General features: G+C 28.5%; 1 protein-coding gene and 1 long non-coding RNA gene across 2 annotated transcripts; both read left to right on the top strand.

Annotated features, from left to right (window-relative positions):
• The first annotated feature begins 576 nt into the window (after positions 1–576).
• On the top strand, positions 577–2,897 carry LOC129985273 (uncharacterized). The gene is made up of 2 exons (XM_056095243.1): positions 577–996; positions 2,722–2,897. The coding sequence occupies exons 1-2, from the start codon at positions 621–623 to the stop codon at positions 2,895–2,897; spliced, it is 552 nt and encodes a 183-aa protein (XP_055951218.1). The 5' UTR covers positions 577–620.
• Positions 2,898–19,748: 16,851 nt separating this feature from the next.
• Positions 19,749–26,294, top strand: LOC129985275 (uncharacterized). Its single transcript, XR_008785549.1, has 3 exons — positions 19,749–19,814; positions 21,375–21,574; positions 26,192–26,294. It is a non-coding gene; the product is annotated as an uncharacterized LOC129985275 (long non-coding RNA).
• The last annotated feature ends 1,632 nt before the right edge of the window (positions 26,295–27,926 follow it).

Raw genomic sequence — 27,926 nt, 5'->3', positions numbered from 1 at the left:
TATTTACTAATAAATAAAAAAAGAGTCAAAGATATTTAATTCAAATCCTAATAATTTTCAATCCAATATAAAGAGTTTAAAAAACGGGATTATCAGGTAAGTACAGAATATTTGTCCAGGCATTAAATGAAATTTAAATTATTATGGGAACAGTATTGCAGAAATTATTTTCAATGTATAGCGCAGATGGCAATTCTCATTCTGTTTAATATTTAATCAAAAATTTCTACATTTTTCTTAGCCATTCAACTCACTTAATTTCGCATACCTTACTTAAATCAAATAATATTACTGAAAGAAATATGTTATGTAATATGTATATAATTGTTCAAAACCCTTCAGCTGATTTTACCATATTCTACTTCTATGTAAACACGCGAGAAGTTTCTGGTTTAAAGTTCAGTCTAATGTTTAATCAAAAAGATATTTATCACCCAAACTTATATCAATCACAGTCTAAACATATCAGATAGAGCATCAGCGTTTTCTTTCTTTCTTTTATTCCAAAGGAATCCAGTATCTTTTTCGGCTGAATCAAAAACAATTTTTTTCTGAAATTCGTCTCAGACACAACTATATAAAGTAGCAACCTGCTTTAATGTTTAAGGAAGGCATTCAAGATGGCAAAGATGTTGTGCTCTCTGTTCCTGGCAGGCTTTGTCCTACAGGCAAATGCCTTCAGCTTATTTCCACATCTTCCAAATCCTTTTCCTCAATTTCATATTCCAAATCCTTTTGACTATTTACCCAGTGTGTCTGACATTGCCAGTCTTTTGAATCCTTTAAGATACTTGCCCAACATTGCGAACTTCTTGAATCCTCTAAATTTCATTCCTAACATTGTTCACCTTATGAACCCTTTTACCTATATTCCGGACATTCTGAATCCGTTTCACTACATCCCCAACCCTCTTGATTTCCTTCCCAACCCTCTTGATTACATTCCCAATCCCTTTAAATACCTTCCCAACCCACTGGATTGGATTCCTGGACTCGGTAAGTTTACATGAATTATATTTTTTACTATTTATACAGCCTTTTACAAGATCTTATTTAATTCTTCTTATTTCCTATTTGTAAAGATGGAATTTGAAACCTGAATTTTTAATTCATGGAAAATTCAATCCGTAAAGAATATTTTTACAATTTTTAGCGAAATAACAAGATTTTTACTTGTTTACAGTTGTGATGAAAGTTATAAACAACGGACTGATTTTTTTTCTAACTATCATAGTAAATCCCAAATTTCAGTTACATTGGAGAAAAACCCTTTAAATATAAAGTCATAAATCTAATTAAAAGGACTGATTAGAAACGAAAAATTTTCAATCTAGTTTATGAAAATTGGCGACTATTTTTTGTTGAATAATATATATATAATTTTTGCACCCATTAAATACGGCAAACCAAAGTCATGAGATACAATAATTCAAGCCAAAGTCATGAGATACAATAATTCTTTGTCAAAAACCAAATTTTCAGGCTAATTACTTTTTGAACAGCCATTATGTAAATGTACAAGGCTGTTTCTCAATTTTATTCAGAATTTTTTCGTTTTGCTACTGTAATTTTATTGTATTCTGATATTCGAAAATAATGAATTCTAGATTCAAAAAATTCGGCTCAAGTATTTATGATGATACTTCACATTTTAGGCCTTTCTAAGTCCATATAGAATATTTTCGGAGTTCTATCTGTAAATACGATTTTTCAAAATAATAATAATAATAATTCGTTAAACGAAAGAAATTCGGATTGACTTCTTTAATCATTAACTTTGATAACGTGGAGATACAGAAGAGGATACCATCTCACTTAGTGCTCTCGTCATCTGGCCATGATTAAGAATTACGAATTTCATATTGTATAAACGAGAATATTCTCCCCAAATCCCAATATCCTGTGTTCCCAATATTCTCCCCAAATCCCAATAGCTGTGTAATTCTATAATGTGGAATGTTTAAATTTTTCTCTTATTAATTTAGTTAAAACAATCCAGTATCGAGTTTAGATTATTTCCCATAAACAAGCGGTGTTTACAACATGATATAAATCTACAATTTTAAATGATAAAGCCATGGAATAGATTTCAGCTGCTAAACTCTTTGCATTTTTTACCTAATGTCTTCTCAAAACACTGACTTTAAAGAGGAAAACTTTCGGTTGACTGCAGTCGTTCAAAATTTGACAAAAATCTGTAGAGTCATTGGTAAGAGGATATATCAAATTTCATGATTCTAAATCGTTGCATTTTTTTAGTTATCCTGTTTACCGGTAAGGGGACAAAGTAAGCCCACAAATGATTAGAACTCAGAGAGGTTCAAAATTTCAAGATTGTACATATTATCATGAAGAAAAGAAGTATTAGTAATTTATGATAATTAATGTTACTTTGTTATACATATGTATATAATCTATGAAGACTGCGAATGGCGAAGAATTCATGAAACTGTCTCAACTAATTACTGACATCAGAGTAATTGGTGATATTTTCTCTTTTATGCGAATCCAATTACTTTCTTTCATGTAATTGTTATTCATAGAATCCATGGTCAGTATAATGTTATCATGATGAAATGAAGTGTTAGTAATTTATGGTAATTATTGTTATTGTGTTATACATATGTTCGTAATCTATGAATATCTATTTATTTATTTTTTTTGAAAAATAGATGAGGTATTAATTAAAAAGTTTTTTTGTTGATGTTTTCTCTGTTGTAGGCAAAGACAGATGCAAACTTCAACCAGACGTTGGACCTTGCAAAGCTTCTGTGGTTCGTTACTATTATGACGAGAACATCAAGGCATGCATAAAATTCCAGTACGGTGGTTGCAAGGGCAACAGGAACAATTTCAAAGACAAAGATGAATGCGAAAAGGCTTGCAGAGCTCACTAATGTACGTATCTTTTCCTAGAAGTATCTTTTTGCATAATTGTTTTATTATGTCTTTTGTTATGATGCAATGGCTCTCAAAGCAAATCCCGACAACAAATTATATATATATATATATATATATATATATATATATATATATATATATATATATATATATATATATATATATATATACGGCATAAATCCGAGAATTCGTGGACACGTTATAAAATTATATAAAAGAATAATGGTTCTTTGATGTTGTGTATTAGCAAAGTAGCTCATTATGTTTTAATTCAATGTATTGTTATTTCACAGAATCCGATAGATGGCGCTATATTATGCCTTATGATGTTTTAATGAGAAAATTTCACTTGATAATACTATTATATTATTTTCAAAATTAAGTTCCTTGATTTTTTTTATGTGGGGTTATGAAAAGATTTGCGCATTAGATGCATTGCTGTAAATTGTTGTTTGTTTGTAAAAAGCAGCTCAATCAATAACTCCTCAAGGAGTCAATCTATAACTCCTCAAGTAGTTGTAAATGGTAGCGTAAGAATGAATATCAAATGGGCATACTCCGTGTAAAAGTAAAGGATTTGCCATTGAGATTTATTAACTTCAGCAGTTTTAATGTAAGCAATTAACGATACTTTGTCTTTATACCCTATAAATTTCGTATTTAACAATATTTTGCAATTTGTCCATGGTTTCTCGGACACTTTATATGCCGTCACTATTATAACAAAATATCAAACGTACAGCTATGTCGAACTTACAAAGCATTTTTATTGATAGAAAACAGGAGACTAATTTTGTTCTCGAATTGTTGAATTTTGGTAGTAAATGTCCTAATTCCAGTTATTACAAAAAATAACACATATTTCGTTGTGTATAGAGGTTTCTTTAGGATAATATATTTTGATATCATAGCAACGATATAGCGGAATCTTTTCAAGAAATTATATTTGTAGATTTCCGCGCACTATTAACTCAACATATTACATTAATAAATGATTCATTGTCATACGTATGATTAATTCTTACCATTCAACTTTGAAACTGCAACTATTTTCAGCGAACAATGTATTAATCATAGTGGTGTAGCATGGGTAAGTGGCGCCCGGGGCATGGATTTTATTTTTTCGCCCACTCGTGTTAATTCTCTAAAAACATAATATATATGCTGTTCTTTTTGTCTTGAATGGGGAGGAAATGTGACTTCCACTCTTTGAAACTCAGGAACACAAATTCTAGAGGAGAAAAGAATTTTTTTTGTAATCATTTTGATAAGTAGCATGTGGTTTATAAAGCATGTAAGGTGTTATTTATTAATGCTTGGATTATTTGAAATATAAATAAGTTTAAGGAAACATTAGAATAAAAGAACACATCGAAAATATAAAATTTTAATTATATCTCATCATCTGCGTCTTGCTTTAATGCATCTACTGGAAATAAGATATAGTTCTGGATTGCAAATCTTGTAAGTGCATATGGTAAGATACACATATAAAGATCCTTTCTTTACATGAATAAAATTAAATTCTACTTAATATGGGAAATTCCGAAGAGTTTTTTGTGAGCCCAGATAAATTTTTATTATCTAACACTAAATTTTTTATTGACAAACTGCAATTTTAAATAGGAACAACAACTTGTTGCTCAGAAAGGAACAAGATATACTAGAAATTCTTAAAATACTTGTCATAAAATGCATCTGGGCTAACAAAAAAGCTAGCACTTCAGAATATTAATACAGAAATACAATTAAACAACTCATTTTAATTTAAAATTTTTCATTACAAATATATAAATAAATGTATCTAAATAGTCCTTAATTTAAAAAAAAAATCACTAAGTTTTTTTTTTTTTTTTGTTTATATTCTACTTGTCATCTATAGCGGACAACTGTCTGGTGGGAATATTAGTTGTGTTTAATTTTAATTAATTCTCTTCTTAATCACTTACATAGTTTTATGTAAATGATTTTCTTTTTATTTGTGGAGTAATAAATAATGCGTGATCACGTATAACTTTTAACTAACTAAAATTTTTAAATTTCGTGTAGTAAAATTTTATTTGAATTAAATAGCTTTACTTTGGTAAAATAAAAAAATTAAACTTTGGTAAAATAACATAACAGATGAAACCTATGGAACAGTATCAAACACGTATACATTCTGTTTTATTATTATGTGCATTTTACTCAACACACTTTGGGGTCTTCATGCATAGATAAAGTCAGAGTAAATTCTAGTAAAAAAAAATAAAAAATAGTGAGGGGTGGGAGCACATGTTTGAAAAGTTTTAAAAGCTTGAAATTAATTATTTATTTTATGACAATAAACGCATAAGTTAAAAGGTAAAATTTAGCAAATCAATAATCTTCATAAATTATCAGATTTTTTTTTTTTTTTTTGAGAATTTTAGGCTTGATATGAAACATATCGCAAAGTTTAATGAAACTAAATCATTTTGGATTTAGAAGGTTTCTGTTTAAAAGAGAAAAATACATTGTTGCAAAAACATGAAATTGAAGAGATGGACAAACTGAATTTTGAAGAAAGTGTATCCAAGAAAAGTATGAATCGAACCCGAGTTGCTTCTTGGAGTGAATATTATTTTAAATCGAAAAAATCCTATAGTAGATGTATATTGTAGTAGGTATATATAAGTAGTCAATCGCCTCCTACATTTAAACCTCTTTTTTATTTTGCCTTATCATTATTTTATTTATCTATGTATTTTAATCTGCATAAATTGCTTTATAGTGTCATATCCAAAATATTATTTAATGGGAATAATTTAATCAAATATATATCCGTTGATTTTCCTTTGTCACCAGTTGTTTATTATAACAATCAACTTATGAAAATACCAGCAATTAATTAAAGGAATTCATTCTATTTTACTGAAAAATATTTTAAATTATTCCCTAAAGATGGCAGCACAAATAAAAGAGAATTCGTTCAATTTTACTAAAATACGTTTGAATTATTCCCAACAGATGGCAGCACAAAAAAGAGAATAAAAAGAAATTTGTAAGCGATATTCTTTACTTGGCAGTTCGCTTTCTAATAAATTCATATCTGATTATTTTTCATTAATTTTTAATAAAGTTAATGTAAGTTTTTTTTAAAATAACACTAATCAACTTGTCATACTACCAGTAAATATTTAAAGAAATTTTACGAATTTAAATATTGTTAAGTAATATTTTAACATTTTCATAAGATGGCAGTACGATTCACAGCTTTTGTTTTAAAGATTATTTACAGAATTTTGTTTAACCTCATTGAAAATGACGTATTCTTTATTAAGTTATTTCTTTCAAAGAAATTCAAGTTAAATGATCTTCTTCAATTTCTTTTTAATAAAGTTATTCTGATTGCATTTTTAAAAGAGTGAGTTTAAAATAATAATTTTTTTTTGTTTACATTCTAGGTAACTTCTTTGATGGATCTTGGACAACAAGTAGGATGCATGATAAATGAAATTCCAATATGAGCACCAATAATTTATTTCAAAACAATTTATTTTTGTACAGTTGTGTTGAACTGATCATGTTTTATTCTGAAAATAAAAAAATTATATTTTTGGATAGATGCTTCAATGATTGAAATTTCTAAATATAACAAAATATTTCTTCATCTTTCAACTTTTTCTGACTTTCTTAACTCAGGACTGAGTGGCATAAAAGTGCTCTTTTATGCATCTCAACTTTTCATTTAGCCTGGAGATGGTTTAGTGAAAAGAAAATGACAACTTGAATTGTATACAAATTAGTAAATAATGTATAATTTTAATTAATTAATCTAATAGAAATTGACATTTTAAACAAGAAGTATTTCTAAGAAGCCTTTTCTTTCAAAGTTAATTTTTTTTAAACTAAAAAATAACAATTGAGCACAAAGAAAGCTAATATTCTCAAAAGAATTTCAATTATTTATAGATCTCATACATTTTTATTTATAGTAATTCTTTTAAATGAAATGTTTTCTTTTCTTTCTATTTTTTCTCCAATTTTTTAACGTTAATAAAAGGGAATTTGTATCTTCTGTCTGTTTATGCTTCACAAAACAGACTGTTTTTTAGAATTTAAGAAACATAAATGAGACATCAGGACGACTTTTTTTTAATTTTAATTTTTTTTCTAATTTTTAATTTGTTAAAACTAATTATAATCCACCATTTTTTAATGATAATCCTCCATTCTGCTATCACATATTTTTTATTGCGCTGTTTTAAAATTCAGAGAATTAAATCCAATGTCCGATCCACCCTTATGCGAGTTTATATTTTAATATATTTTTTGAATAACAACTTCATTATTAAAATGATGAAAGGTAATACAGCTTAACCTCTTATCAAATGTAGATTTATGTTACTAAAAAAATTCCTAAATATATCCATAGAGTATTCACGTGGATTAAGAACATGGTATTGGATAAATATGTGTAAAATAATTACATAATTCAAGATTAATGACAAAAAAATTATGTAAAAATACAGAAAATATTGTATGACCTGCGGAGTTTCCCTTTCATTAATAAGAAAAATTCTCTCTCCCCTCAAAAATAGCGACGACAATTCGTGTTCTTGAAGGGTTGATATACAAAATAAGATGGTTATTAGCAAATGTATGTTCTATCATCTTTTGAGAGTTCTCAAAATCCCTCCTGTACTCCAAGCCCATTTGAGCGAATGTATCTAATGATTAAAGCACGAACCAAGGGTCTTCAATTAATCACAAGTAATGAAAGAAGTAACTTCATACTGATATCCAGGTGTCTCAGGTGTAGTTCCTTTGAATGGGCATTTTAGGGGATTTCGGTATTTATAAATTTAAAAATTGTTTTCAAAACGGCATAAAAACAAAAAGCAGCCATATAGATTTTATAGTATTTTTAAAATATATATAAGCTAAAAAATTTCAATTAATAGTATTCATCTCACATTAAAAAAAAGTATCCAAAGGATACCATTTTTTTTTATATATTTCACACAAAATTTTGGATCATTCGTTTTTTAATTAAATCCAAGTTTGATCCAAGTTTCAGCACTATCTAAAAGTGAATATATTGTTTCTTTTTTTTCCAATTTGTTTTGTTTTCAATTTGCTGGAATTTCATGATGAGCCTTCAATTGATTTCAAAGATAATTATTAAAATAGAGGAATTATATTAGAATATAGAGGGACGAATATTCCTAATTTTTCAATTTAATTCTGTTTCCTATTGCATACAGCTTCATTCCCCCCCCTGGTGGTGAGTTTTTGAATTTTTTTTTTGGGGGGGGGACGTGGAGAGGCGGAAAAGAAATTCTTATGACCTTCTTTAAACTATTACCAAGTCTGATAAATTTGGTCCAATAGTTTTCCTTTTATGACCATTTTAAAGAGGAACTTTAATTATTAACTACCCTGTATTATTTGTGTCAAATCGGGTATCTCTAAGTTCCAATACTTTATTGAGTTATCCCTTATACAAAATATCCGCTCTAATCGCAGTTCCCCAATAATTATTTTCTAAACTGTTAGATAGATAATCCCGAAGAAAAACAGTTCCAGAGTAGGAGATAAGACAAATAATTCTACTTGAAAAGATGCTTTAAGTGATGGAAAGAAATATATTTTATATTAACTGAAATAATAAATGCATTTGTCAAAATGTGACTAAATTTAAATTTTTTATAAATTAGCATTATTTGACTTACTTTATTTAACTTTATTGTTCCTCTAAGTCATAGCATTCATATTTAATAAAATATTCTTGACAAAATAAAATTAAGTTCATTCTCCTGAGACCGAAATTGATCGTGTTATGAAAAGTTAAAAAAATTACTACTTTTGATAAATTTTACGTAGCGGTCTTAAAAGAGATCATAAGGGATCGTTTCCCATTTGAAACTATGCTTTTTTAGACTAATTTTTCAAAACTATTCTTAAAATAAATTTGTTTGCAGCCATTATTTAATTTAAAGAATTGTCTCCATAATTATGGTTGATAGGACCTAGAAACTGTTTAAAAAGAATTTTGTAATTTTCCTAGAAATGTAATTATAGAAACAAAGTAACTATTTTCATCAACTGGAGCATTTTTTCTGATTGGAGCTATGCATCTATCTCCAATGATTTAGAAATTAGCCTCTGCCACAATAAGAGCAAACGACCTGTACAATATTTATATACAATATAATCCAATATTTCGATTTGCTGAATAATACAATATTTTGACAATATATAACACAATCTTTTGATTTGCTGATATAAAAATTAGAATGAGAATGGATAAATTACTATATCAACTTTTTTTAAAAAAGGAAATAAGGTTACTTATTTTTAGTGAAAGTTTTAAAGAGGGAATTTTGATCTAAACATTATTTCAAATGTTAACTTATTTTTTTCAAAGTTATAACAGATATTTCAAAGAAATTTATTTGGCATTTTTTTTTTTTTTTTTGCTTTATAAACTCAATAAAAGCAACAACACAACTGAAAATTCTAGAGATATTAATGTGGTATATGAAGATCGAACAAAGAAATGTAGATCAGTGTTAATGGGGGCTCCAAGAATTCGAAAAAAAAAAGTTATAACTAGAGGACGAACTTCATTTTAGAAGATTTGTAGCATTCAAGTTAGACATCCTATAATTCCTAATGGAAGGAAATTTTACCTTAATTGTAGGGAACTAGCCGAAAATCTTGGATTTGCTAAATCAGCCATTCTTCGGAACTTCAAGAAAAGTCACTAGGTTTCAAAAACGAGTGGAACAAAATGTCATCGCAGTTATTGAGAAACTAGCCGAGAAGCTTCGCTTTCGCGCTTCAACCATTCACCAATATCCATTGTCATCAAAAAATATTATTAGTGCTTATAGGACGAAGATTTTCTGTAAACTTTAGTGGAAAAAAATCCGATCGTAACGATTAGGAACCAGTCGAAAAGCTTGTTTCTGTATGTTCTGTAAGCAAAATAGGACATGAAGACATCGGTTTAAAATGTGTTTAACCGTTTCTGAAACGTATTACAAAGCATGCTCACTGTGGCATCCACAATTTTCTGAAAGCAAGTTAAATCGCATTACTGCATTCTTAACAGTAGCTCTTAGCATATCAGGAGAAATGTTACGCACATGTCAGTGAATCGCATCTTTCAGTTCCGCCAAATTGTTCAGATTATCACCATAAACAGTGTTTTGAAAAAGCACACACTGAACATGGTTTGTAAGACGTTTCAGAAATGATTAAACACATTTAAACCGGTGTCTTCATGCCTTATTTTGCTTAACAATATTGCATACCGCGCCATTTTTCCCCTGGTAGTGAGTTTTTGAACTCTTTATTTTTTGGTGGAAAAGAATTTCCCATTATCATCTTTAAACCAAGATGATTACCAAGTTTGATAACATTTGGTCAAGTATTTTTCCTTTTATGATCATTTCAAAGTAGCATATTAATTATAACCACCCTGTATTTTGGGAAATAGGAATAGGGAGAAATTGTTGAAATTATGACATATTAAGGGAACGAAAGTTTTTTTTTCCAATTTGCTTTCCAATTCAGTGGCCTTCATTTTTGAAGTCAATTATTAATAAATTTATGTCTTAATTTTTTTTATAAGCTTTATTTTAAATATTCAGTGTCAATATAATTCTGTTAATCTAAATAAACGATGTAATAACGATTTATTAAATCTGAAGGCGTTCTGATAACATCTGAAGGCGTTCAAAAAATGAAAGTGATCTCGTGATCCCCGTCTTTTGAAAATATTATTAGTTTCAAGTATTATGGAAAAAGTCTTCGTCTTCAAAAGTCTTCAAAAGGGATGATAGGCAATAAGATGCCTGCGTTTCCGGAATTCTATATTAGGTTATAACCTTGAAGTTAGACGCATTTTCTTTCATATCATCCCTATTTCGAAATAAAAGTTTCCTGGAATATGTGCAAAACCGTGGAGGCTTTCAATATTTGAAAATTGGCAATACCTCTCAAAATATGAAGGAACTCGCAATCCAACCGTAATGTGCGCATTAAACTTTTAATTCATTAAAACTATGTAGAATTTTGAAATGTTTCATTGATTTTTAGAAATGTTGCTATGAAAGTTAACAATTGTTATACCATCTTAAAATTAATCATATTAATCCGGTTGTGCATTTTTTCCTTGATTTTTGCCAATTTTTTAAAATATTTTTATACATAATTACTTGCAGCAAAATTTTTTATCATTAAATTTGATGTTTGTAAAGGGATATATATTTTAATTTTTCATAATTTTTGGCACTATTGTAATGAAATATTTCACATTCCTATTCTATTCCGTCAATTTTTTTTTTTTTTTGTAGACTTTGTTAACGAAACGTTTAAAAATATTAAATAATATTTACCAATATGCTGCAATTTCTATGTTGTTTATAATTCTTTAATTTTTTTATTCACATATTTATATTTAATTAATATTTTTTTAGATGTACTCATATAATACACGTAAAACTCTTTGCGTTATTTCAATGCTGGAAGCAACAAATATTTTAAATGAAGAATAAGAATGTAGATAGCAACAGTAGTAAAAAAAAACTGCACTTTGGTATTAGATGACATAATTATTGTTGCCACATAAATTATAAATATTTCATCTAAAAGTAACTCACGAGTAGCTTAATAATTATAAATATTATTTTATATATAGTTGTTAATTCAGATTGCCATGAGGGCTCTTAGGTTTATGAATTGCAATCCACGATACTAATTATACAAAAGCAGAAATGGTATATGAAGAGACATTAAACTTCCTGGCGAATTGTTTGAAGCGAATATTCAGCATATATCACTAGGAACTTTTATAAATGATTTACAAAATGTTACAGAATTGATGAGACCAAAGGAAACTCAGCGAAAAAGTCAATCAAAAATATTTGTGCATAAAGATTTAGAATAAACTTCTCACGTTTTCTTTCGCATTGATAGAGTACGAAAGCCACTCGACCCCCCCCTTATGTAGGTCCATATTTTATTATCAGCCGTACACCAAAATATTTTACTCTGCGGATAAATAATAAATAAAGGAATGTAACGATAGACAGATTGAAGCCAGCATATCTACTACCACAAGAAAATCTTGAAGAATAGAAGCTTACAACTCCACCTTGAGTGAAGAGTACGCCTGTGCCACTGCCAGTGAAGATTCAAATCAGGGAAACTGCGTCCCAACCCGATCTTAAATCAGCTCTAAGACAATCTAGATCTAGAAGAATTATTAAGACGCCATTTAGATTCAAAATTTAAATTTTGACGATATTTATTTTCTATTTTTTAACTTAACATTCGTTACTGGTAGGGGAGAATATGTTGCAACATAAATTATAAATATTTGATTTAAAAGAAATTCACGAGTAGTTTAATAATAATTATTATTTTGAAAATAGTTGTTAATTTGACAATAGTGTTATGTTATTGAATTTTTGAGTTTGTTATTGAAAAAGAGGCTAGAATTTGAATAAAAATAAGTTGATGTTAATTTGGTAATATTATTTATAATGTAGCAAGATTTCATTGATAGTAAGTTTGTCTGCATTCCATTTTTGTTGACATACAAATACAACAATATCTTCAATTTTCATGAAAAATCGACCATACGAATTTACTCAAGTATAGAGATACAGTTCGTCAAAAATTTATTCTGATACTGCTTTTTATACCGAGACTAGATACCGTAGAATAAAAACTTAAATACTTGTCCCTATATGAATTTACGAAATACTTTTGATGTACTGGGCGTCTACATATTTAGATTTACACAAACTCGGAGTTTTTTTCAAATAGAAACATTTTGTTTTGAATACACATCTGAATTCCCCAAATTGGAATTATTCAAATACATATAATAGTTTGTAATTTGGATTAACGTTTCGTGAGTAACAAGCAATTGAAAATTTGAATTCCTAATGATGAAATTTGAATTTCAGTTTTTTTTTCCATATATTTCAAAAAACAGTGAATTTCTGAAAATATTTCTTACCATGAATTGAAACATTCAATGAACAAGTTATGTATTTTCAAAAGTTCAAAATATATTTTATATATTTTAAATTTATGAATAAAAAAATTTTTTGAATAGAGTCAAACTTACAACATTTTTTCTGCTAATCGAAGAAGAAAAACCTAAACTCACTTTTTAAAATTTTACTCTATTCTATCAAATAATTTGTTATAATATTCCTTTCAGGATAGCATGACTTTTTCATTTTTTTAAGGAGGGGGGAGGGCATTTTAGCTCCACAAAATGATTCTCCGTCAGAATGTTAAAAAACTGTTAAAATGGAGTGAAAAGTTTCTTTCGACTAAGCATTCTCAAGTCACACTGCACAACATTGTTTTGCCATGAATGAGTGTGCTAGAATCATTGGTGACTGTTTGTTGGAACCTTACTTTCTATCGACCCGACTGAACGGCCGGCAATACCTGTGATACCGGCCGGAAATAGACTTTTCTGAGCGCTATTCGCTTGGGCACCCAAGTCACCTGATCGCCCATGGATTGTGAGGGGAGGGGGGCATAAAAGACAAGTGTACGAGATCCCCGTGGACAGTGAAATGGGCCTCGTTGCACTCATAGTAGCCACCTCAAGCATTGTCCGTGATATGCCAGGCGTTTCTTGAAAATGTTCAGCGGGCGAAGCAACGGTGCTGTGTTTGCGTAAATAGTCGAAATTTTGCGCGCTTTCTGTGAACCTGTACTGTATCTTGCTAGAATAAAAGTCACATTCGTTGCCACTTAATGTACTGTTTAATTGTGTTCACTTCAATTGTACATTTTGATATGCAGATGGCATTAGCAGACATACTTCTTTGTGTGAAATCGGTTTTCTGAAGTAATCCTTACCTCACTACGAATGACCCCCGGGGGGCACCTCGAAATGAGGATGAGATGCTTCCGGTATGGTGGTTGGATCCCGCCGCCCTGGAGGGTACACAAAAAGGTCGGGGATTTGGCTTCTCCCATCGATGACAGGACGTACTTCCTTCGGGAAGGGTTGTACTGTGGCCGGTGATGGCCTTTAGGACTCAACCACAGTTCCCACCAGTGTTGCTGTTACGGCGATCCGGTCATTCAGTATTTTTATCCATGTGACTTCGGGCGGGTCGGTGAGTCAGTGATTTGACTTCCCCGCGAAATTTGAACGATAAGTTTAGAATCACCCTGTAGATTAGAAGCAATGACAAATGTCAGGATATTTTTGACGAACTATACATGCACACAATAAACCGCACTGTTCTAAGGCCACTAAAATTAAACGACTTAAATGTCTCTGCCAGTTTTTTTTATTTAAATTTGTTTAGAAAACTGGGGACATCGAAGTGTGCTTGCAAAGTTTATCATAAAAAGAAAGTTGAACGAAAACGAGAAAGCTATTAAAATCAGCTAGCATTCAAATAATTATGGCTTCCTGAAATAAATAAACAACAGAGATCAATTAAAAATGTAAAGGAATATTTTAATAAATGGTAATAACAACTTACTTTCATATTGCTTTCATTATTGCAAATAATGAATTAAATAAAAAGAATTACGTTTCTTAAAAATGGATGAATGTTTAATTAAACACTTTATTTTGTCTTTCAATCTATAGTTAAATAGTTCATAAAGTAGTTTTGACATAGGATATAAATTTAGTATCTTTAATTTGTCCTTCAGTCTATGGTTAAATAATGTATAACATAGTTTTGACATCAGATTAGAATGTAGAATGTGAAGTAAAATTCGATAACGAATCGAAATGGGGCTAGAAGGAGTTTTTACTGACTAACTTAGTTCCATATATAAAGAGTAGTTGTAAACTGATAAACAATGACATGATTGATAATTAACTGAAGAAAGAGCATTTTTTAATTAATTGCCCTAAACTGGGTGAAAAGATTAAATTAAGAAGAAAAAAAAAGTAAGTAAAAAAGTGAAAATTCCGAAAAATAAAATAAAATAATGGTTAGCAAATAAGAAATAAGATTAGAGATTAAGATGAATTAAGATTTCACTACATGCTATAACAGCTTTTATCGTAATTAATCAATACCGTTGCTTTAAAAAAATCTACTCTAGACTTCTGCTTATCGAATTTTGGTTTAACTTACAAGTCTAAAGATAATCTATAAAAATGCATCGTTATTCAGTCTCTACAATAAAAAAAACTAGAATGCATCAATAAATCAGCAAATTTTAAACTTAGCCTAAACATAACAGACATCAAATCAGCAATTCGCATTTTTCAGATGATGTCTATAACTATTTTGGCTGAATTCATCACAATTTTTGATCTTTACAAGATCTATATAAATTGTCACCAATTTTGACATTAAACAATAATCTTCAAAATGGCAAAGTTACTGTGCGCTTTGTTTCTCGCTTGCCTTGTTCTTCATGCAAGTGCCGTCGAATTCCCAAATAATTTAAGTTTTAAACCTTTTTTTAAAAATCCTCTAGATTTTATAGCCAAATATATTCCTAAATCTTGGAATTTTACATTTTTCGGTAGTAAGTATAAATAATTTTATTATCTTTTTGTCATCCATATATAATCAGTTGCTGATTTAGACATTTTGCATTCGCAATATTAAATGTTTTAATAAAACGTCAAATTTAGTTTTGTATTACAACCTATTTTTAACTTAATCAACATATTTATGATTTGTTTTAGGCTAAGTTCATTATTTTAGTAATTTTGTGAAAATATATGCATTATTATCATTTATTAAGACTCATAATTGTATGGAATCAACATTTATACAACATATTGTTTGATCTGACACTCGATAGTTAGAATATTGTTAAAGTGAAGGTAATGAATAAATAAACGAAGTTAATGAAGGAACATGAAAAGGTATGCTTTGCACAATGTATAGTAGTAATATGTGTATGAGACACTGTGTACTTGGCAATAATACTTTCCTAATTTATATAATTACAATAATCAGAATCTGATCTATAATAATCTGATATTGTAGAATTAAAAACGAATATTGTACAATATACAAATATGATATTTTCTATTTTAGAACCAATATCATTTGACTTATTTTAGAATTATTGGCACCTTAATTATTGGCTTCGTCTTCCAGGCAAACGTCTTCTATTGGTTTAAGAATCACTAATTTTATTCCTGACATTTTCAATTTAATCATCCTTTTCTCAATATTATTCCCAATCTTTTAACTTTATTCATAAATCTTACTATTTTACTCCTAATGTTTGTAGTAAATATAATTTTTTTTCATTTTTTATTTTATTTACTCTATACGCCTTCGGTTGCAACCTTTCTATTTGAAATCTTTATATTAAAAAAATTGGTCTTCTTAATGATTCAGTCTCCCAGGTATCCGCTCAAAATCTTTATATTAAAATAATTGGCAAAATTAAAAAGCCAATTTCCTAGCCCAAACTATTACACCAATTTTGGCAATTTTTATTTCATATAAACGCTAATGTTACGAATATGTGGTAGATTTGATAGCCTGTTTTCCTCCACGACAAGAATCTTAAAAAAACTATATCTTATTTCAAGGAAAAATCGATAAAAATTTCTTCATTTCACATTTTCTTCTTGGCAGAATACCTTTTTCCTAACTACTAAATAAAGAATATAGTGTTCTGATTTTGCCAGTTTTTATTTCATATGGCCATTTACAAAATTTAAACACGTCATCAAGGTCATATGTTTCTTGTCTCCCTTCTCGAGAGAAATTGCATACTTCAACTTCAAGCAAACTACTCAAGTTTAACAACAGAACAGACTTCGACAATTAATTTCGCCATTTTATAAACATCTAAGATAGAAAAACCCATCCAATCCAGAGAATTTGTGAGTAATAATAACTTCATAAGCATATCTAACCATTTAGAACAATCTATCATAATTATTCATTATTACTATCTTTTAACATTATTATCCGTTTGCTTAGATAAGAATTATTTCATGAAAGTTGATTACAGTGTAATTGACGAAACGGTGGTTAGAATTAGTGAGGGAATTTAATTATATCAATCAACTCTTTCAAAAACTATATTTTATCTCCAAAAAATATATTAAAAATATGATTACAATAATGTCAAAAAGTATCATTATAAATTATACTTATATAATAATGATAGAGCATTCTGATTGGTTGACTATATTTGCAAACTGGCAAAATCCTCAGTTTTGTAACGAAGGTTAAAGCAGTCCAGCTGTTAAAGTTGAGAAAGCTGTCAAAGTTTTCTTATGCAATATCTCTCAGAATAAAGATGAAGTAGGTAGATAACCGTTGATGATGCACCTAGGGAAACTTTCATAAGAAATAAAAAAAATGTTCAAAACTGGTCTAATGTCTGGGGTTTTGCACTCTGTTGCTGATTTTCCTCATAGAGGAATTATAATGAAGCAATGGTTTGTTTTTTTCTTTCTTTCTCTCGAAAATGGTAATGATGGAGTAAAGGTGGGCAATTATGTCATTGTCATATACTTTACAACTGATCAATCGAGGTGTTGTAGGATTCATTTTAATGCGTTAAATGAGGTTTTGATTCTTATCAATCTCAGCTCCGATGCAATAAAAGCGTCAAACAAGTGAATATGATGTCTACAAAACGTAAAAGACTAGATAAATAAAAGTTTGTACTGCAGATTTAGCATTTAAAATGTGCATTGTTATTAAATTTCAAACCAAATTAACCAATTAATTGACCTTTTGTGGTATGGGCAATCGCAGGCACGTAAACGGAACAACTCATAAATGCAATGATTTGAATCAATTAAACTGGACATGTGATTTTGTGAGGATAATTGCAGTTCCATGTTGTATTTTGTTTCAGTCTGGAAGAAAAGAGACGTCCAAAATATATAGCAGCACTATAGATTCATTAAAAGTTTTAGATTCACGCCAGTGATGGAACGGACAACTCATAAATGCAATGATTTGAATCAATTAAACTGGACATGTGATTTTGTGAGGATAACTGCAGTTCCATGTTGTATTTTGTTTCAGTCAGGCAGAAAAGAGACGTCCAAAATATATAGTAGCACTATAGATTCATTAAAAGTTTTAGATTCACGCCAATGATGGAACGGACAACTCATAAATGCAATGATTTGAATCAATTTAACTGGACATGTGATTTTGTGAGGATAACTGCAGTTTCATGTTGTATTTTGTTTTTGTCAGGCAGAAAAGAGACAGACACCCAAAATATATATTAGCACTATAGATTCAATAAAAGTTTTAGATTCACAGCCAATGATCTATATTTCTCAACTATTGTTCATCAATATCATATGAGATATTCGCAGCTCTACTATAGGTCTATAATTTTATGTGGGTGAGGGATATAAGATTTTTATTAGAGACTATGCGAGAAAGGCTGCGCAGATTCCCGCTTGTTTTATAAGAGTATGGATACGGTTTGTCAATTATTGCAATATTATTATCTTTATTCGGCATGTTTTTTTTATTTAATTACAGGTTCAGTTACTTTTTTTTTTATCATTTATATATAGTGGATACACAATACTTTTCACTATTTCACAAGTTGTTTTTTGTATAATTAACTTAAACGATTCAATTTTTAATATTTTTGGCACATTATTTCCGCCAAAGAAATTTGTGGATAAGTGATGTTGAAAAATCTATTTTGAAGCAAACGATGCCTTCATAAAATTCTTATTAATAGTTTTTGGAATAATCTAAAAAGAACAAAGCGAATTTGGTAACCGTTTTCAAAAACTTCCGGGTACTTGCAATTATATTTGTGAATATTTATTCCAGTATTCATTTGGAGTATTTCTTCATCGCTTTATCAAGCATGTTATAGAAAATGATGTGGCTTTTTGTACCTTGAAACTTAAAAATCACAAGCAAATAATACATACATTCAAATCATTTTGAATGCTTCTTTCAAATATTTAAAGTATATAAGTTGTTTTCTATGAAATATAAACTGTTTTATGCATATACAAACTTCATTTCTTGAGTGAATCCGCCATATATAATAAATAGGTGGATGTTAATTGATTTTTCGACAAAATGATTTTATGAGATCTAAAATGTCCAACAGTTATAAATTGAATTTTTTAAAGTGGTTCTGGCGCAGTAGTTTTTTCAAATATTAATCTTTTCTATTTGATATCATTGGTGCAATCTGCTTTTAATTATGAACTAATTTTTAGATTTGCCATCATATTATGCTTGTATGTTCCCAGATGTCAGTATGATCTCGATTCAAATGAATGACTATAATTATTTTTTGAAATAGAATTGTTGTTCTATCTGAAAAAATTAATAATTGGAAGTCGAAGTACTCCTAAATTGTTTCTTTTTAAGCAAATTCTAATTTGAACCAGAAATAATTTATCTCTCCTAATTATAATCTCCTAAAAATATAGAAGTGTGTGTATGTGTGTGCGTGTGGTGTGCGTGCTTGTGTGTTCAACAGGACAAATACTTATTATACCAATTAAGGCCATTTATGTATAGATGCAATTTTAGAGGACTGGATTTTTGGAGGATTGATATAGGTGGAATTTTGGATTTTAATCACAATTTTAATTAATAAAAATTGCGTGACTAATTACTTTAAGTTTACTTTCATTACGGCTGAAAATAAATTTCATATCATTACAAAAAATATAATTTCAACGATAATTTAATTGTTCCTTCAATTTTTTTTATATGTTGACAATTTTTTAAAAATGATTTTTTTTTACTAATTTTTATTATTAATTTGCATTGTTTCCCTGATATGAAAATATATTTTAATTATTTCATCAAATATTCAGTTGCTTAATTTTCTTCCATTATTGAAAACTGGGGAACGAAAGTTTATATTAATTATTATCTTAGCTTAGATGAAAAATCAAAAAGTGAAATTACATCGAACCAAAAGATAACAAAAATGAAGGTATCCAGGTAATATATTTCATTGCAATTATATATTGATACATTTTAATGGGATTAGTACTTGATGTTAATCGAATTCTTTAGCCACACATTTTTTTCTTGAGAGAATCTTGAGCATCAAGTTATGCTCAAAAAATTTAATTAAAATTAAACAAGACTAATATTCTGAGCGAACTAGCTGTTGACTAAACTAGCTAGAGTATTCAATATTCTTTTAAAATGTTAGCTATTTATACTTTTAAAACGTATCAATTTTTAATAAAAATTAACAATTATTATCAGTTTATGAACCAAATAAAGTATATTTTCATACATTTTTATTTAACTTTTCTTCTTTTCATTTTGATATCATTCTTTTGTTAGCTTCCCAGTATCCTAGAGTTTGACAATTTTGTACAGTTACATTTTTCCATAAAAATGCATTATTTTTATACTTTCAAAATTTAAGAAGCGGTTAATTGATAGATTTAATTAAGTAAAGAACTTGAAAAAAAGATTATTTAAAAATTGCATAAAATTCCATTCTTTAAAATTTTATTTCCAAGAATTCTATGAAAAAATTTCAAAATTGCGTGATAATTATACTTTTTATAAATATATTTTAATTTATTCTCGGGCATTTTTTTAGTTTCATGAATAAAAATGATATTTTAAAAACTTTTAAATCTAATTTTTAAAGCATTTTTATAGCTAATATGTATAACATTTTTATATTCTTATTTATTTCTCTTTCCCAATATTTTAGTTTATTATATTTCAATTTAGTTGAATATTCTAAGCTATTTAATTAAGAGTTACGCTATTAATTGAATTCTGCAGAAATTATTAGAAATGAGTTAGCTTTATAAAATTGTTTTTGGTTTTTTTTAAATTTATTTCCTTGCTAAAGTATCTTATCCCATGTAAGCCATAGAATGCGATACTTTTACTAAATTACCTAAATTTGAGCTATTTTACTTCCTTTATGATGAAAAACAATCGATTTTCGAATATCAATAATCTTTTGTTAAATGATTTCAAGCTATAGGCGGAGCTCGTTATAAATCAAAAATATTTTCTAAGTAAACAAACCAGATGAAGTTCCCAATAACGGTACAATTAAAAAATTTTTTAAAAAAAGCATCAGATGATAATTTTATCAATAAATTTACAAGATAATTCTTTCACATATCAAACTTTCAGTACGCGTTCTTTATATTTTCTTTTAAATTCTATTAAAAGCGAAGAATATTTTAAAATTATATATTTTATATAATATTTTAATATTATATATTATTATTTAGGACAAAATGGAAATAATTGAAGAATTTTGTACTTTCTATTTCATATTCAGTGTTAGCCGCAAAAATTTTCTTTTTATCAAATTTCTCAAGTATCCAAATAATTTTGGAAAAAATGCTTGTTTATATATAAAATTATATATTCATTATAACATAAAAAATACATTTTAATATATTGTTCATAAACTTTATATTTTTGCAGTATTAAAATGGTGAGTTATTGAAATCAGATGCATAAATTTAAGAAATTCTAACTTAATTTATCATTTCTATTATTATTTTCCCACAGAAAACCCATGCGATCTTCAATATGTTGTTGGAACATGCACCGAATCTCACACTCGTTACTACTACGACGTGAATGACAAAGTCTGCAAGAAGTTCACATATGGAGGTTGTGAAGGCAACAAGAACAACTTCGAATCTAAGAAGGAATGCGAGAAGAGATGCAAAAAAGTCTGAAGAAAGAAGGCCTTTTTATCCTTTTTGGTAAGTCCTCTTTAGTATTTTATAACTTTTATATTTGATTTAAAACTTTAATTTTTAAAAACGATGCATAATGATCGACTCGAAAGATCTGGTTACTATAGTTATGCCAATCAAAGTATGTTTGTCGATATGTTGTTTTGATTCTTACATAAGGTATGCTTGAACTGAATCTATATGAGTTTGAAATGTTTCTTCTAATCCGACACCGCAATTCTCATTGGTACGGCTTAGTTTATTGATAGCTTGTTACCATGGTAAATGTAGATAACTAAATAATCAAAGTAGGTTAAGTAGCTTGCTGTTTTGATTGTTATGCGAAAAAATAATTTTGATTATTATGCTTTCTTCAACAAATCAAGACACTACATTGGCTTGTAGATGGAGTTTTGGCTAGGGCCGCAGTGCCCTTGTGGTAAGGTCTCGGGTTCGGAACCGGAAAGCTTCAGGTTCGAGTCCCGATTCCAACGAAGAAGCGCCATTTAAGTGGATCTGGATCATGTTAAATCCGAAAGTGCCAAACGTCGGCCACCGCTTGTGTGGTATGGAAGTTGGGAGAGGGGGTGCCTGCCAGCTCAGGTGTTGTTCTGGTCATCTGACAGCGGTCCAAAATTACGAGGTCGGCCCCAAAATAACACTAATGTTGTTTTAAAAAAGGACTTTAATATAACTAATCTAAACTAAAAATATAATTTTGGCTTTAGGATTAACACGATAATTGTTTCGATGCGCCTTTATATTAACAGTCTATGTTGCATTAAGCATATGGATCTGGCACATGTTAGATGTATTATCATGAATCTTACGCCTTCATGTCCATATACAACAGTTCCTGTACAGCTTAAAAGTAGGACATTATTCTAGCGAGACATTATTCATTCACTGATTATTTTAGAGGGGCATTATTCGAACGTACAAATCAATATTGATTATTCAATGGGTTCATAGATTTTCGCATATGCCTTACTTGTAAGCTGAATCTATGAATTTTGAATTAATCAATTGATAAGAACAGACAGGTTCCAAAGATGTTATGTTTCAGAAAGGATTCTAGATCATCCTACCTAGAAATGTTACCTTATGTAGAAGTCTTCGTCCTGTCAGCAGCAGTGTACCAATATTGTAAATCAATATATCTATGAATCCATTTGAATTAATTTCTGGAGCAATTTTCACCAGAGGTTTGAATGAAGCACTGCTGATGATGCTGTCAAGAAATTTCCTAATAATTAATTGTGTTGTGAAAGACACATGGATACTGTCCTTTCAAAAAGCAGAAACATGAACTATCTGAGCATTCCTCGAAAAAATAAATATCGAGTAATTTTAGATTTATCCTTTTCTAAACCGTGAATATAGAAGGAGTGATTATAATTCTTTTTATTTATCATTTTGTGAGCTGTGAAAAAATTTAATTGTTTCTTATAACGTTGGTTAAAATTCAATGATTCATCAGTTTTCCTGTGTACTTAAAAAAATATTAAGGCTTTGTAAATTCATAATTATTTTAGTAAAACTTGTACTATGATTTAAAACTAGAACTACCGATATTAAATTTATACCTAACTTTACCGCACCCATCAAACTGACAGGTGTTTGATCGCCATGGCTTTCACTGTAACTTATGGCTAAGTTTATGTAAATAAAAGAATATAATTTAACAAAAACTACATTTAATATAATAATTCATTAAACTATCAATTAAGAAATCAAGAAAAACAATTTGATAATGAGTGTTGTGTCAGGATTACATACATCAGTTAGAGCTTTTAGTTCTAAACTGAATCACGATTGGAATAAAACGGATCCCATTATAACGGCTGCGCAACATTTTGGATCAATCAATATAATTTCATATGAAAAATATAATTCAAATTTTTCCAGGAAAGCTCTGAAAGTGATGGATAAATGAATGTAAATACGTACTGATGTCCATCATTGTAAAGATGGTCCATATAATAAACTTCGAAATTGCTAAAGCTGTCATATTTTGAGGGGTCTTGGTATAAATAGGTGTAAGTCATACTGATTATGGAAGTTACAATAACCGAGTAGAAATTAAATAGGAATATGTAATTACTCTTATATTTCCTAAGAAATCGTCTTAAAGTTCTAGAACATTACATAAATTATATCAAAATTTTTAAGCATGAAATTTAAAAAACCTGTCAAAAAGACGGCCTTCATAGCTCTAGTGTTAAACAAAACTGTTAGAAGCTTTTACCTAATCTTGACATTGAAAGAAATTGCTGTTTAAATTACACAACAAGAAAAATATATCCTTGAGAAGATACAAAATAGGAAATATGTTTAATGTTAAGAAAATATGGAACAATCTCAGTTATTTTTGCTGACTCATATCAGAAAATTTGACAGAAGCATTCAAATACCAAACAATGCATTCAAAATTTCGATATTCATACGCGCAATGAGAATCCACATTTTTACAATTTCAAGTTTAATGGAAATCCCCTCGTACGAAGCCAGAACTCACATTTTAAGAAATTTCATGCTACTGAAAGTGACTGAAATACATAGATTTGCCCAGAAAGAAATGTTCTTATATTTTTTACTAATGGAATATTAATCGTTTATTTAATTAACACAAAATTTCTATTCAAAATTTTCTTCCGCGTTAATATTTTTGAGTAAAATTTGAAGAATTAATAATAAAACGAATATTTTCAGAAAAAATCAAAGATATGTCATATAAATTTGTCTATTTTGGTGTATAAATGTTGCATCCGAGAAAGGCAAAATTTATTTTATATTAACACTCAAAGACTATTTAAATACATTAGAAGCAAATAATTATTTAAGTATATTAGAAGTAAATAAATAATTTACTTCTAATGATAAGATTTTAAAACTGATACAAAAGATATGAAGTCTTTCCATAGTTTACGATTTTGTTTTTAATCAAAACGAAAATATCTGTTGTAACAAAAAGTTTTAAAATTTCATGATTCCTCGAAAAATTACAGATTGTTTTAAACAATTTTTACAAATGCCAAAAACTAATTTTTCCATAAATTTTAAATAATTATGGCATAACATAAAATGTTATTCAAAATTGTAAATGGCGGTAAAATATTTTTACAGCAAGTAATAAATAGAAAGGCAATGATTTTTAACGATGAATTTCAATTTCTATTGATCGGTAAAAGCACACAGTGAAATTTTGAATCAACTTTTAAGTAACAAGACATCTCAAAGCATTTTCCAAGTTAATCATCATTATTAAAGTAAAATAAATCTTATATAATTATTTCTTTCTAATGTTTATGTTATTTTAAATCCAATTTATTAAAATGAGCTTCAGCACTCTCTCTCTCTCTCTCTCTCTCTATATATATATATATATATATATATATATTGTTTGTGAAAGAAGTAAAAAGTAAATGTTATTTTAATTAATAAAAATAATTATTTTATTAACTGTCACAAAACTTTCACTATAGCTTCTTTATTACATTATCTTAGTTAATAATTTTAATTAATAAAAATAACTGCTTAATAACATTATCTTAATTAATAAAAATCATTATTTAATTTATTATTACAAAAACTTCACTAAAGCTTTCATTACTTTCTAGAGTATTTGTAATAAATATTCGAAGAATATCTATTTTGCAATTTAAATAAACAAATTGGTCTCCGAGTTTTATTTATATAGATTTACATCCAAAGGTATTATGTTATTATGAATAGAAGTTTATTTGAAAATCATACATCATATAAAGTTTTCAGAACATTCAAAATAAAAAGGAAACAAACAGCTTTATGAAACCATTTTAGAAAAGAGCTGAGGAAATTCGTATAATTATTATAGGAAATTTGAGAGTTTTATTGATCTAAATTTACCAATTCTTTAAATCTTAAATATATTTATCTGTTTTCCTTTTGTTATTTTTATTCCCAAAGACTTAATATTTCATTTCCTACTAAAACGAAAGCGATCGATGAATCTGAAAGACCAGGTATTAAAAGTTATTTCCAGTAGTTATTGCTTATTTGGTGTACATTTTCATTATTCTATTATACATTCAGGTAAGATAGAAAAGCAAAAGTGATTTAATAACATCTGCATAAAATGGATTTATTATAATTGAATGAGAAATCGCTTTGGAAATCGGTACAGCAAAAATATACTGTAGAAAAATCTAATAACTCTTTTATAACTCATTGAAACTGAAAAATTGAATGATGATTCGATCTGGGAATTGTTACTATAAAAATTTCTTGTAGAAAAATTATTAATTTATTTTAATTTAATTTACCACTAAAGTAATTAATATTCGATGATCAATGGCACCAAAGGCGGATAGGTAAATTCATGTTATATAAGGAATGGGTATTTTGCAGAATCCTGCAGTTTAAAAACTGTGTGGTCAAAATGTCATTTATATTAGAGGTCTTTTTACAATTATTTCATTGAATTATATGCAAAGTGTGGCATAAAATTGCAATGTTTCATAGCAATTTTTGATTGTAATTTTTAATGAAATTTAAAAATGTGATCGCAATTTTTAAAAATATTGTTACTAAAACTGATAAAAGTTACTACCAGTTATATTACAGCATCATATTTGATTATTACAGTTTTTCATTTCATTTTAGGAAAGGCTCGTTTTGGATTTGCTGATAACTACAAAATGAAATGATGATCTCAAAGTACCATGACCAAATTTTTTTTGGGAAATAGATTTTTTTTTAAGAAAGAAACGGCTAATTAATTTATTTTTGTCTTTCAACTTGTTTGGGTGTTCAGATTTTATTTTTGGAAATAAAGATCTTATTTATTTATTAAATTATGTTTGTGTTGTTATTTTATACAAATGATTCAAATTTAGCAAAAAAAATCAATACAGTATATTTTTAAAATAAAATGATAAATACATGACAAAATTCCTTTAATAAAAACAAGCAAAATCCATTATATTATCACATCTTTATAACAAAGCGAAATTTTTTTATCCATTATTTAATGATTAAAGTTACAGGGTACTGAGATAACATTATGAAACGAAAAGTAAAATAAATTATTTTGTTTCCGCCAGAATATATCCACCATGCTTAAATACATTCCACAAAGAAGTTCTAAAACAATCTTAACATCCCCGATTAACTTAAAAATGTGTAAAGATTTTTTATTAATCTTTTCGAAACGAAATTTTGGGTAAAAAATGTTTCTCCAATTTATTGATATAATCATATTCCTAATCCAAGAATCTGTGCAACGATACGGTATCAATTCTTTAATGCCACTGAAGTTTATAGAAGAATAGCTTATTCTTATTTATCTGCAACAAGTATTTGTATTTCCCTATTTATCTATTACCTAGATACCCTATTACCTAGTTTAGTTACTCTAATTATCATATATTTATCTGCAATAAGTATTGACATAATTATCATCTATTTTAGGACATTATAAAAATACCATGATCAAAAAAATAATATTACCATAATTACCATTTGCAAAAAAAACCCCACAGAACCAGTTCTTGAACATCAATCACTGTAAGTGTTGGTAAGGATTCTTATTTGTAAGCAACATTCTTAATCTAATTTTTTATCATTACGATATTGCTAGACTGTGACTGCTATGAATGAATTAGCCATCATATTCTCCAGATTTTAATCAAATGAGGATGTTTAAATCTCTTGTGAGATGTGTTTCTCACAGTTATGTGTTAGGCCGGGATAGTCTGGTTGGTAGGGCGTTGGACTCGCATCCCTTGGGTAGTGAGTTCGAACCCCGCCGGCAGAAGACTCTCTGCGAATAAGGTAGATGGTGCACGTATAAATCTATCGTGGTCACGAAGTCCTCCAAGTTGAGACAATATCACTGGGGGTGCTGGCTCAGAGGTGATCATTCCCTGATGCAGGTCTAAATTAGAATCTGTGGATGAGTGAATGAAATCCGCTCCGTAAAAAAGGTTTGTGATGCATGAGTAGCTAAGTCGTACACTTGGTCCTAGATGGCGCTACTGAAACAAGAGACACTAAAAATCTCGGCTTACTTTGTCAATGGGCTTGGCTATGACAAGTACCATAAGAAACAACAGCATTTCTGTCTTAATCTTCTGTAATTCTTCCGGGTCATCTAAACGCCTTGACGTAAAAATAGACTTTGCTGCTAATTGAATAAATTAACACTCTCAGTTTCATTGCGAAACATAGCAGTTAAAAAGGATCACACTAATGCCGAATATACGCTATCGTGTTTTTGTTGTTTCATTTATTTTTAAGACAGAAAATAAGCTTATAATTTTTCTTTCGTGCTTAACTTTATTTATTAATGTTTTCGGCCACATTTCATTAAATTTCAAACCATAAAAAATTTCAAAAT

Source organism: Argiope bruennichi, chromosome 9 (genome assembly GCF_947563725.1).
Source record: "Argiope bruennichi chromosome 9, qqArgBrue1.1, whole genome shotgun sequence".
NCBI lineage: Eukaryota > Metazoa > Arthropoda > Arachnida > Araneae > Araneidae > Argiope > Argiope bruennichi.
This window is presented reverse-complemented; position numbering and strand designations above follow the sequence as displayed.